This window comes from Babylonia areolata, chromosome 34 (assembly GCF_041734735.1).
Source record: "Babylonia areolata isolate BAREFJ2019XMU chromosome 34, ASM4173473v1, whole genome shotgun sequence".
NCBI lineage: Eukaryota > Metazoa > Mollusca > Gastropoda > Neogastropoda > Buccinidae > Babylonia > Babylonia areolata.
In genome coordinates this window covers 18,618,838-18,632,499 of record NC_134909.1, presented here as the reverse complement: position 1 = coordinate 18,632,499, position 13,662 = coordinate 18,618,838, and the positions used below count along the sequence as shown (strand labels likewise).

General features: G+C 43.3%; 1 protein-coding gene across 7 annotated transcripts in view; it reads right to left on the bottom strand.

The window, feature by feature from the left end:
• LOC143277468 (rho guanine nucleotide exchange factor 11-like) overlaps window positions 1-13,662 on the bottom strand; it is a 266,699-nt gene that overhangs the window by 69,592 nt on the left and 183,445 nt on the right. For all 7 annotated transcript variants that reach the window (XM_076582306.1, XM_076582307.1, XM_076582303.1 and 4 more), the window contains 4 exons: window positions 12,770-12,968; window positions 9,997-10,105; window positions 7,660-7,800; window positions 873-1,013 (listed from right to left, as the gene is read on the bottom strand). In XM_076582306.1, the coding sequence (XP_076438421.1) occupies window positions 873-1,013; window positions 7,660-7,800; window positions 9,997-10,105; window positions 12,770-12,968 (590 nt within the window). The remainder of the gene's footprint in view (window positions 1-872; window positions 1,014-7,659; window positions 7,801-9,996; window positions 10,106-12,769; window positions 12,969-13,662) is intronic.

Sequence of the window (13,662 nt, the reverse complement as noted above, 5' to 3'; positions counted from 1 at the left end):
TAAACCAAACTCACCAAACACAACACACCAAACACTCCTACCCACCAAACCTCGCCAAACCCATACACAACACCCATCCACAATACACAAACCTCACCTAACCCACCCACACACACCCACAGATTCCTAATCGATATATGTCGTCCAAATGCGAAGCCTAGTGAATTGATCCTTCTAACAGAAATACAGCCAAGACTGGCGAAATTTGTTCATGAATGTTTCTCTTCTTAATATGCTCAGGTTTATGTTTCATTGTGTCTTATAAACTTTAAGGTTTTATGACAATAAAAAGTATTCTATTCTATTCTATTCCCACCCACCAAACCCACACACAACACCCACCCACCAAAAAAAACCCCACCAAACACAGCACAACACACCACCCACCCACCAAAAAAACCCCCACCAAACACAGCACAACACACCACCCACCCACCAAAAAAACCCCCACCAAACACAGCACAACACACCACCCACCCACCAAAAAAACCCCACCAAACACAACACAACACCCACCCACCAAAAAAACCCCACCAAACACAACACAACACACCACCCACCCACCAAAAAAAACCCACCAAACACAACACAACACCCACCCACCAAAAAAACCCCACCAAACACAACACAACACACCATCCACCCACAAAAAACAATGCCAACCAAACTGATAACCGTTTATTCATTGTTTCTTGGATTATTTTGGTACGTATTAATATACTCAAGGACCCCTCTGTCTGTATCCATTTTATGTCCTGTTGTGTGTGCCCTTAAACACACCACACCACACTAAACGCTGAGAACACCACACTGAGCGCTGAAAAACCACACCAAAACACACCACACCACACCACACCACCCACAGCACTCACCAAAGTCGGCGTCGTCGTCCTTGCGCAGCGGCTGGGTCAGGCCGGCGCCCCCTGGTGCCTCGGTGATGGTGAAGGGGGGGCTCTTGCTCTCCCCGGTCAGCGCCTGGCTCAGGGCCTCCGACACTGAATAAGAACGCTCGCCTGTCAACACAGCGAGCGACACGCCGCCCGGCAAAGGGGGGGTGGGGGGTTAGTACACGCAGGCAGGCAGGTAGGCAGGCAGGCAGCATGCATCGCAAGGGGGGACCACGGCCCTCACTATTCACACGTCTCCAAGCAACAATGCTTTTTTTTTTTCTTCTCCCTTTTATTTATAAAAATCAACAACAACTAGAACAAAACCAAAAGAAGGTACTTCTACTTTTTCAGGGGGTGGCAAACAGGAATAGCAAATTTTCAAGAAGCAAAAGCTTTTTTTTTTTTTTTTGGTGGTGGGGATGGGGGGTACCTTTATTTCTCCAAGGGGTGGCATATGGAAATGACAAGTATCCAAGTATCAAAAGCCTTTTTTTTTTTTTTTTTTTAATACCTTCACTTCTCCAAGGGAGTGGCAAACAGAAATGACAAGTCTCCAAGAAGCAACTTTTTTTTCTTTTCCTTTTTTCTGGGAGAGATTTCCTTTACTTCTCCACAGGGTGGCAAATGGGAATACCTAGTCTGCAAGAAGCAATAGTTTTGGGGTTTTTGGGGAAGCGTACACACAACAGGACATGATTGTGTTGGGGGAGGGGGGGTGGGGGGGGGGTGGGGGGTCTGGTGGGTGTTGCTTTATTTCCCCAATGGGTGACAAATGGGTATCACAAGTCTCCAAGTAGCAAAAGCGTTTCTGTTTTTTCTTAAGCAACAAAACCAACAAAAAAAACACCCGAAGGTACCTTTGTTTCTCCAAAGGGTGGCAAACGATAATCATTCTTCAAGCACAAACAGCAACGGGAAACAACAACAGCAACAAAAAAAACCACACCTAAAAGAAAACAAAAAAAAAACTGTCTACATTCCCCCCTTCCCCCGCAGTCACACCCTTCCTGACTGATGCCTGCAGAAAGAAGTCAGAGACGGAGCTGGTGTCTGGGTCAAGACGTGAACACACTGTGAGGGAATGTTCCCTCTCCTGTGTGGACTGACAAAGCACGGGTATGAATCACTCATTTTGGTCAGACAGTTTAAAGGCCAAGGTTCATGGGTTAAAGCTTAACCAAAGTGTGTGTCTTAATACCGAAAAAGAGCAAACCAGTGTCTCAATACCGAAACAGAGCAAAACAGTCTTAATACCGAAACCAAGCAAAACAAAGGATTGTGGGTTTTTTTCTTTCTCTTGAATCGCCAATCCAGAAATCTGTATAATACAGAAATACTACCATCCATGCTGGTATTCAAACTGTGGTGTCTTTGGGCAACAATGCATGCATTTTTCTGCCCGCATTGAGGAGGTCTTGATCGATAAAATGGTTTTCCTCCTGACTCTTCAACAGGGCATAGACTATTAGGAAAGGTACAAAAGCCATGGTGGACTTCCGTGTGACTCCACCAACAAAGTCTGTTCACAGTTCAGGCATCTACAGTGATTTTTTTTTTTTTTTTTTTTTTTTAAAGACCTTTTTTCCTTTTTTTTTTTTGAGAGGGGGGTAAGGGGGTAGGGGGGTGATCATGGTAAAAAAAAAAAATGCAATGAACCATTATTCGGCTTACATTTAGTGAATTATTTGATGATTTGTAAAAGGGTTTTGATCCCATACATAGTTGTGTGTGTGTGTGTGTGTGTGTGTGTGTGTGTGTGTGTGTGTGTGTGTGTGTGAGTACATGTATATGTATATGTGTGTGTTTGTGTGTGTGTGTGTGTGTGTGTGTATGCGAGTGTGCGAGAGAGTGTGAGTCATGGTACTGTATGAGTCATCCATATCCCACGACAACTGTAGTCAACATGTAAAAGAAGGCCGATATACCAGCAATCTAGGAAACACTTGAAACAGGAGCCTTCCAAATGACACACAAGTTACTGTCATACAGCTGAAACCAGTCAGGTAGACACCGAGGGAGGCACAAGCGGCTATCTTTTAACTGGCTGAATGGGAGAGCTTCGCAGAATCTTATCCTTATCTTATCGGTCTATTATAATCAATGTGCAGTATAGTAGGCTATGTTTATAATTATATTCAAATAATGTTTCTTAATTCTTTCTGTTTTTACATTAAGAATACTAGTTATTACCTGCAGTGTGTGGATGTATGTATGAAACGATGTATGTGATATTTTTTACATTTGTATCTTCGTAATATTTGTAGGGGCTGTTGTTGGCTTTTACAGTTATGGTCCCCATGTTGTTTACTTGTCTATGTTGTGATAATGCACCTGACCAAATTTCTCCAGTTGGAGATAATAAAGTTATTCTTATCTTATCTTATCTCTTCTGGTTCATGAAGGTTACAACCCGCCCCCTCAAACAGAATTATGTTCACGATGCACAGTTCTAGCATTCACACACTGACAAAACGTTAATGCTTTTTAGTCAAATACACTTCTGGATGCAGGTATGAATGCATTTAGAGTGTGTTATACTGACACATCGAACACATGTAACAACTAAACAAATCAGTTTAAAAAACCCAAAAACAAAACAAAACAAAAAACTCACTATCCAAAAGGTAACCTCCTGTTGGAGAATCCAGTGTTTCACTTGTGTCATCATTACACTTGTCACAATTACATGTACCACATTTCCACTTGTCACATTTACACACTGTCACACTCACATCAGATTTCAACCTTCACCGTGACAACAACTTTTTCAAAAACAACTTGGTGAAGTGATTCAGTTGACGTCGTTATTCCCTCAGTTCTGAAACTTTCGAAGTTGAAGCCAACACGAAGGCAGTACGGTGCATGAGACAGGCAAGGGCAAGGCAGAAAGAGATTACAGGACAAGAAAGAGGGGTGTGGTGTGTGCATTGTGGAGGAAGACCTGGGGAGAGGGAAGGGGGTGACGTGTCTGAGTGTGTGGGTGGGGGGGGGGAGGGGGGTGGCGGGGGGGAGGAAACATGTGGAGGAGGAAGAGGAGAGGGGTACAGACAAAGGGAACAAGGCAGAGAGGGAGTGGAAAAAAGATGAGAGAGAGAGAGAGAGACAGAGGGGGAGAAGGAGAGATATAAAAAAAAAAAAAAAAATTTTTTAAAAAAATTTAAAAAAAGGGAGAGAGAGAGAGAGAGAAAGAGAGTAGGATGGAGGGAGAGTGAATATTTTTTTTTTTTTAAAGACAGGCAGAGAGAGAGAGAGAGAGAGAGAGAGCTGTATGTGTACAGGAGTGGGAGGGGAAAGGGAAGACAGACAGAACATGTCATCCTGACAGATCGAGAGAGGGAGTGGGGGAATGTGGTGTGTGTGGTGTGGTGTGGTGTGTGTTGGGAGGGGGGGGAGGGCAGGGGGGGGAGCTGGTAGATGACACAGACAAACGAATGGAACCAGTTCTATGTGGAAAAAAAAAAAGAAAGAAAAAAAGGAGGTAAATTTTCATGACATACTGCTGCTGATTGTTCCTTCATGTGCCTATTGTTTTCCCCCTTCCTTTTGTTTTCAATCCCTGTACGTCTGTCTGCCGGGACAGCAATGAATGTCGGGTGTGTGCAACACTTGTCTGCATACATGCATACGTCATATGAATTTTGGTATGTGTGAGACACAGACAGAGGAGGGGTGTAACACCCAAAAAAATCTGTATTCAAGAGAAGGAAAAATTTTTATGACTGAGCGTGCATGTGCGCAGACAGAAGCAGACATGTTTGTGGACGCAAGGCGCGAGTGTGCACGCGCTAATGCGTGTCCATGAGTGCGCGTGCACAAAACCTGCACACACGTGCATGCACCAACATGTACTTTCTATCCATGATGTTTGCTTCCTGTGATGTGTTTGATGTACAGTCAAGTGTGGAGATTCCTTTTCTGTTTTACAACACGTTACAGCGCTGTGTCTCTTTAACTCTCTCCATACGAACGGCGACAGAGACGACATTAACAGCGTTTCACCCCAATTACCACCATCAAAATATTGCAAGCGGAAGGCTCTTATACTGAAGAGGTGAATGTTGACAAAGAATACCACAATTCTGACAACGGAAACTAAAGGTTGGGTCATTGAGACACCCACTGGACATCCGAGGGGTCTGTGTGGAGGAGAAGAGAGGACTGCCCGTACTGAGTGAGTTAACAGGACTGAGCACAACACAAAGACGCTGGGTTCAGATGAAAACAGACAACAGAATAACTGGGAGAGAGGACGTGTGAGATATGCAGTGAGGGGCGTAGGGGGGTGGAGGAGGCAGGGGGAGTGGAGGGGAAGAAGGGGTGGTGGTGGGAGGATGACAACAGAAACTTAAGTGCTCGGTAAACTATTGTATCCAACTTTGTTTCTCTTCCTTCCTTCTTGCCTCAAATGAAGTCAAATAAACCCAAAGATTGTACTTTATACACAAAGGGACTATCTAAACACACACACACACACCACACACACGCACACGCACACACACACACAAAGAAATGAAGAAAGGAGACAGAAAGGGACTGCATAAACACATGCTTTCCATGGTTTCATCTTATGCAATGTTCGGCATTACATATGTAACTCTATCTATACTTGTCTCAACATGTTTTTTTTCATGGTTTCATCTTTTGCATTGGATGTTACTGTGTATATAACATGGTCCCTTCAGGCTGTTTGTATGTTGGCTGTTTTTTATTATAATTTTTTTTCTCGTCAACAGCTTCGTTTTGGGGGATCCATTTGGGATTATTCATATATGAAATGCTCACTTTGCAATCATTGTAAACCACCCATTTTTGATACATCATAATTTTGTTTTTAAAAGATAGAAAATATATTGCAAAAAACCCCAAAAAAACCACACCCCAACTAACAAAAAACAACAACTAAAAAACAAACTAAAATAAGAAACTAATCCACAGACCAAACCAAACCATGCAGAAATACTGCTTCCTTTGTTCATAACTAGGAACGGCACCAAATAAAATAAAACACCAAATGAAATTAAAAAAAACAAAAATTAAGCGGCAAAAGCGTTCAACGTTTTTCAGGGGAGAATTTTCTGGGAAAGGTTTACATGCAAAAAATATAATAATACCAAAAAATACCGATAATCTCACACATATACAGCAAAGGCTACTGGCATTCTAATATGTTACGACTTAATGACTGTGCAGTCTCCACACCATAAACTACATGCAGGTAGACACATAAAGACAAATGTTCATGTTTTTATTTTAACAGATGATTTTCTCTCTTCAATGTTACCAGAATGATGCAAACTGATGGTGTGTAAAATGTAGGTTTGCAGTATTTTTCTCTGTGTGTGTGTGTGTGTTGGTGTGTGGGGGGGTGGGGGTGGGGTGGGTGGGATGATAATGATATTCTTGATATTACAATTCAAAGGAGTGTAGCATCTTCATACAGACTGTTATCACCATCATCAATCTACTCTAGTTCACTGCTGTGCATGTACATGTCTGAACATTGTGAAAACACATTCTTAAACAAGAACAACTCTAAACAGACTTTTTTTCCCTTTTTTTTTTTTTTTTTTTTTACCCCGGACTGGGTTGCACAAGTAATCTTAGTGCTAAAGAATTTGTTAAGTTTATGTAATAAGAGTAGACTAAGAGAAAAAGAGAAAAAATTCTTAAGTGTTACAACATATCTAGCACAACTGCAGTGCAGCCCAGGTCCTCCTGATGCCAGGTGTATGTACAGAGAGAAGACTGGGGATCTCTGGTTCAGTCTGGAATCACTACATTACCTCCATGATTACATGCAAACTTTGAAGTGTGCCACCTCCTCTTCTTCTTCTTCTTCTGTGTTTGTGGGCTGAAACTCCCACGTTCACTCGTATGCACACGAGTGGGCTTTTACGTGTATGACCGTTTTTACCCCACCATGTAGGCAGCCATACTCCGTTTTCAGGGGTGTGCCACCTCCAATTCTTACACAGATTTCAGACTATGGTCTGAAGAATCTCATGCCTGATAAATGTGTGTTTATGCAAGTTTGTGCCTGCCTATGTGTGCGTATGTGTTAGGGTAGCTGTTAGATACACATGTATGTTAAAATGTATGTATGCAGTGTGTGTGTGTATGTGCGTGTGTATGTGTGTGTGTGCGTGTGTGTGTGTGTAGTCACATTTTGGTGTGTAGTATGTAACATAGATATAATGTTTTATGTTAACAAAAGCGTTTTTGTAAAGCACCTAGAGCAGATTTCTGGACAGTGTGCTATATAAGTATCCATTATTATTATTATTATTAAATGGAGCCAGGCAGGAGCCCATGCTGATAAGGCCTCCATCAGAGACTGACATCACAGTCGGGCCAACAGCAAAGTCAGAGCTGTGTGATCAATGGTCTCTCCACCGCAATGGAAATTCATTTACGGCTTGGTCTTTCGTAAAGGACAATGACTCTCAAATCAGGAGGCAAGATCTGGAGGCTAAATTGCACTGGCTCTTAGCACTGCAACCTTGGGGGGCAAGTTATCATTTGGATACCATCACAACACTGACTGTCCTAAAACAAGCCAAGCAAGTGGGGGATGTAACTTGGGCAAGACGTTCTCCGTTACCATCAACAGTATCAAATTCTAGCCCACATAGTCGGGACAGCAGTTGACTCCACTGCTGTTCTGATGTCACAGTCGGACATGACAGAGGGGGCTGGACGGGGTGCCAGGGTGGGGGTGTAGGAGTGTGGGGGGGGGGGGGGGGGTAGGGGGAGAGGTGGGGGAACTCACCGGCCTGAGGGTTGGGGTTGCTGGTCTTGCGTGAGGCGCTGAGGACGGGGATGAACGCGGAGGCTCGCTTGCCGCGCTTCTTGCCACTGCACGTCTCCCCCACGTCCTCCACACACTGCTTGTGCACCCCCATGTCACAGCCTGCACCACACCACACACCGCACTTCTTGTAGTCATCACACCACACTTATTGTAGTCATCACACCACACTTATTGTAGTCATCATACCACACTTATTGTAATCATCACACCACACTTATTGTAATCATCACACCACACTTATTGTAATCACCACACCACACCGCACTTATTGTAATCATCACACCACACCGCACTTATTGTAATCATCACACCACACCACACTTATTGTAATCATCACACCACACTTATTGTAATCATCACACCACACACCACTTATTGTAATCACCACACCACACCGCACTTATTGTAATCATCACACCACACACCACTTATTGTAATCATCATACCACACACAACACTTATTGTAGTCATCACACCACACACCACTTATTGTAATCATCACACCACACCATACTTATTGTAGTCATCACACCACACTTATTGTAATCATCACACCACACTTATTGTAATCATCACACCACACCACACTTATTGTAGTCATCACACCACACACCACTTATTGTAATCATCACACCACACAACACTTATTGTAATCATCATACCACACTTATTGTAGTCATCACACCACACTTATTGTAGTCATCACACCACACCACACTTATTGTAATCATCATACCACACACAACACTTATTGTAATCATCACACCACACCACACTTATTGTAGTCATCACACCACACTTATTGTAATCATCACACCACACCATACTTATTGTAGTCATCACACCACACTTATTGTAATCATCACACCACACCGCACTTATTGTAATCATTACACCACACCATACTTATTGTAGTCATCATACCACACACCACTTATTGTAATCATCACACCACACCATACTTATTGTAGTCATCACACCACACTTATTGTAATCATCACACCACACCATACTTATTGTAGTCATCACACCACACTTATTGTAATCATCACACCACACCGCACTTATTGTAATCATTACACCACACCATACTTATTGTAGTCATCACACCACACCTATTGTAATCATCACACCACACCGCACTTATTGTAATCATTACACCACACCATACTTATTGTAGTCATCACGCCACACTTATTGTAATCATTGTAACCATTCGGCTATGGCGCCCGTCAGATTTTCCAGTCAAAGTTCAGAGAAAGGACAGGAGAGGGCTTCCAACCCAGACTCTCTGTATTAGCAGATGAGCGTCTTAACCATTCTGTGACACCGCCGTTTATTGTAACCATCATACCACACCACACCTCCCTTCATTGTAATCCTCTCACAACACCACACCTCTGCTCTCAACTGTAATCATCACCACACCATACCACAACACCCTTTGTTGGAATCACGACAGCCTCCACCACACCATATCTTCCTTTACTGTGATCATCACACCACACATGTAAAACATGACATTTTACACTGACAAGTAAAAACATGCATTTAAACACTAAAATGACAACTTGCAAACATAACCCAGCACAGACATCCAAGCAAAATACTAATATCCACACATGTACTGGAGGGTAGAGACACACACACACATGCACCCACAAACACCTGTCAACTGATGTACCTGTGGAGGTGTACTCACTCTGACAGAGGAATCCCTGATAGCCAACGCCCCAGATATACCAGAGGATGTTTAACATGTACCGTAGGATACAGACACACACACACAGATGTACCCACAAACACCTGTCAACTGGTGTACCTGTGGAGGTGTACTCACTCTTACAGAGGAAGCCCTGATAGCCAACGCCCCAGATATACCAGAGGATATTTAACATGTACCGTAGGATACAGACACACACACACAGAGACACACCCACAAACACCAGTCAACTGGTGTAGCTGTGGGGTACCTGTGGGGGGTGTACTCACTCTGACAGAGGAAGCCCTGATAGCCCACACCCCAGATATACCAGAGGATATTTAACATGTACCGTAGGATACAGACACACACACACAGAGACACACCCACAAACACCCATCAACTGGTGTAGCTGTGGGGTACCTGTGGGGGGTGTACTCACTCTGACAGAGGAAGCCCTGATAGCCAACGCCCCAGATAACCAGAGGATATTTAACATGTACCGTAGGATACAGACACACACACACAGAGACACACCCACAAACACCAGTCAACTGGTGTAGCTGTGGGGTACCTGTGGGGGGTGTACTCACTCTGACAGAGGAAGCCCTGATAGCCCACACCCCAGATGAGGCCTTCACACTTGGCGCACAGCGTGGGCACATAGAAATGCTGCAGGTTGAACTGGTGACCTTTCACCGCCTGTAACCCAAGTTTTCAAGTTTTAATCATCCTCTCACTGCTATTGAAGCATGTGGGGGAGGGAGGTGGGAGGGAAGATAGGGAGAACAAGAACAAGAAGAACAAAACTTTAATCTCCAGGCCTCCGGCCCCTAGAAACAGGTCAAAAGTACACAATATGGTGATCACTCTGCCACAACAAAATGTAAAATACATACTAACTTAAACCTGTAGAACAAAAGTGCTTCTTGTGCATAGTAAATTAATTCTAACTTTCATCATTGTTGTCACAGAATTCCTGTCGTATCTTCAGGGCATTAAATATATAAATGCAGAGTTTACAAATACTGTAAACAGAACCATTCTTCAGCAAGTGAACATACGATGGACCTTCAGAGTTCAAATGTTTTTGCCGCAGGTTATTGTAAAGGACACAATTGTTTATAAAATGGTTTTCATCTTCGATCACATTACAACATTTACATGCGTAATTTGAATTACATTTGAATGTTCTTCTAAAAAATGATCCATTTATTGGGAGCAAACCGATCCGTAATTTTACCAAACAGTCCCTAAAACACTTTTTATCCACAAAGTCAAAATACTGCTCACACTGAAAACCAGTTTTAAACAGTCTGTAGTTATGATACAAATCTTTAGACATTACTGACTCGTCCCACTCCTGCATAAATATATCTTTCATTCTTTGCTTAACTAATGACAAAAATGTTTGCTCATGACCAACGCCTTGTTGCAACCAGACATATCCAAACCCAAGTCTAAATAAAGTATTTTTTGCTAAAGACACCCAGCACTTTTTTCCCCTTTCGTCTAAGTTAAACAACATCAAATATGCCTGTCTGGGTAATCGGTGCACATTCATATTCAGCAAGAAGATAGGGAGAGAGAGAGAGAGATATTTATGTACAGTCAGTCAGGCCCAGAGTGCATGCACACATATATCTGTGCACCTTTCAGAGTGGATTTCCGCTACATAATTTTGCCAGACAACACTCTCGTTGCCATTGGTTCTTTTTCAGTGCAACAAGTGCGTGTTGCACATGGGACCTCTGTTTATCGTCTCATTTGAATGATCAGACTCTCAATTTGATTTTCCAGTCAAATGTGGGAAAAAGGGGGAGATCAGGATTCGAACCCAGACCCTCATCGACTCTCTGTATTAGAAGATGGAGCGTCTTGACCATTCTGCCACCTTCCTCCAAACAGAAAGAGAAAGCAAAGAAATGAACACGAACCCCCCCACACCCCCCACCCCTCACCACCCCATCCCCCACACCAGAATTGCCCACCACTCAGCCTCCGAGCAACATCAGCAAACTGGCACAAAGGCTGTTTGATAAAGACACAACTTGATTCAGCCGCACTCTCCCTTGTTCAGTCAAATGATTCAGCTGATTGGTCCACTCGATGCTGTTTCAAAGTAAACATGCATGTGATTCACTGAGCATCATCACGTGAAACTAAGGTTAGTAGTGACTGCCCTGGCCTCATGATCGTTAAGTCTACAGCGTTTGGGTAATGTTACTAACAGGAAAACATCTGACTATGCAAAGTAGTCAAACTCAGGACAATTCTGAGGCTGGCATAACATCGGAACAAACTGCGATCGAGCGTTAACAAAATGCGGCAAAATTGCTACAGCTTACGTTGCCATCACATTGGAACAAACTGCGATCGAAAGTTAACAAAATACAGCAAAATTGCTACAGCTTACTTTGGCATTACATCGGAACAAACTGCGATCGAGCGTTAACAAAATGCGGCAAAATTGCTACAGCTTACGTTGGCATAACATCGGAACAAACTGCGATCGAGCGTTAACAAAATGTGGCAAAATTGCTACAGCTTACGTTGGCATAACATCGGAACAAACGCTCTATGAGCGTTAACAAAATATGGCAAAATCGCTACAGCTTACGCTGAACAAACTGCGATCGAGCGTAAAAAAAATGCGGCAAAATTGCTACAGCTTATGCTGGCATTACATCGGAACAAACTGCGATCGAAAGTTAACAAAATGCGGCAAAATTGCTACAGCTTACGCTGGCATTACATCGGAACAAACTGCGATCGAGCGTTAACAAAATGCGGCAAAATTGCTACAGCTTACGTTGGCATAACATCGGAACAAACTGCGATCGAGCGTTAACAAAATGCGGCAAAATTGCTACAGCTTACGTTGGCATAACATCGGAACAAACTGCGATATGAGCGTTAACAAAATATGGCAAAATCGCTACAGCTTACGCTGAACAAACTGCGATCGAGCGTAAAAAAAATGCGGCAAAATTGCTACAGCTTATGCTGGCATTACATCGGAACAAACTGCAATCGAGCGTTAACAAAATGCGGCAAAATTGCTACAGCTTATGCTGGCATTACATCGGAACAAACTGCGATCGAGCGTTAACAAAATGCGGCAAAATTGCTACAGCTTACGTTGGCATAACATCGGAACTAACTGCGATCGAGTGTTAACAAACTACGGCAAAATTGCTACAGCCTACGTTGGCATAACATCGGAACAAACTGCAATCAAACGTTAACAAAATGCGGCAAAATTTCTACAGCTTACGCTGGCATTACATCGGAACAAACTGCGATCGAGCGTTAACAAAATGCGGCAAAATTGCTACAGTTGGCATCTCTGCCACACCGACCGACCTTGGCCTTGGCAGAGCGCGAGCCGGGGATCTTGAAGCCTCGCTTGTCCTTCATGATGAAGCTCTGCATGCGCTCCAGGAGGGCCCCCGAGGAGGACTGCGTCTTGCTGACGCCCACCTGCCGGAAGAAGGTGGCCAGCGCCCACCCCATGGCCAGGTCCCTGTCCGACACACTGCCCCCACTGTCCTCCTGTCTGGTGCTGGACACACAGTACATCACACCGTCACTGTACAGTGCAGAGGACAACGCTTTATGTCGCCGCAGGTTTTCTTTCGGTGCGCCAAGTGTGTGCGTGCGTGCGTGCTGCACACAGGACCTGCTCATTGTCTCATCCAGTGAATCAGCTCTCAGTCTGATTCTCCAGTCAAATCCTCAATTTTTTTTGTTAAATGTGCATTGACAAAACTAAGATTTGGTGTCTCAGACATTGCAAATCACTGCTCTAGATCTGAAGATAGAAAAGTTGATAAAATGTTATGTCGGTTACGCCATGACAGTGAGGAAGATGAAATTTATTTCATACTTGGCTGTCCTGTTCTTCATGACTTGAGGATGAAATATATTCAGCCTAAATATTTTTGTAATCCATGTAGCTTCAGATTTAACATGCTTATGTCCTCTTGAAACGAAACTGTACTAAATAACCTGACATTCTACATTTACAAAGCTCTTCAATGATTACGTTTGGTTGCAACTTAGACTACAAAAGAAATGTGAAAGTTTCCTGAAAATAATTATTATTAACTATAACTTGATGTTTTATCTCAGTATTTACTTGTGTGATTGATGTAGCTTATGTTTGCCCCCTTCAGTTAGGGGCCTTGGCCTAATCTGAATAAAATTTTCGCATTTGCATTCTCCAGTCAAACTTGGGAGAAAGGGCGAGACTGGGA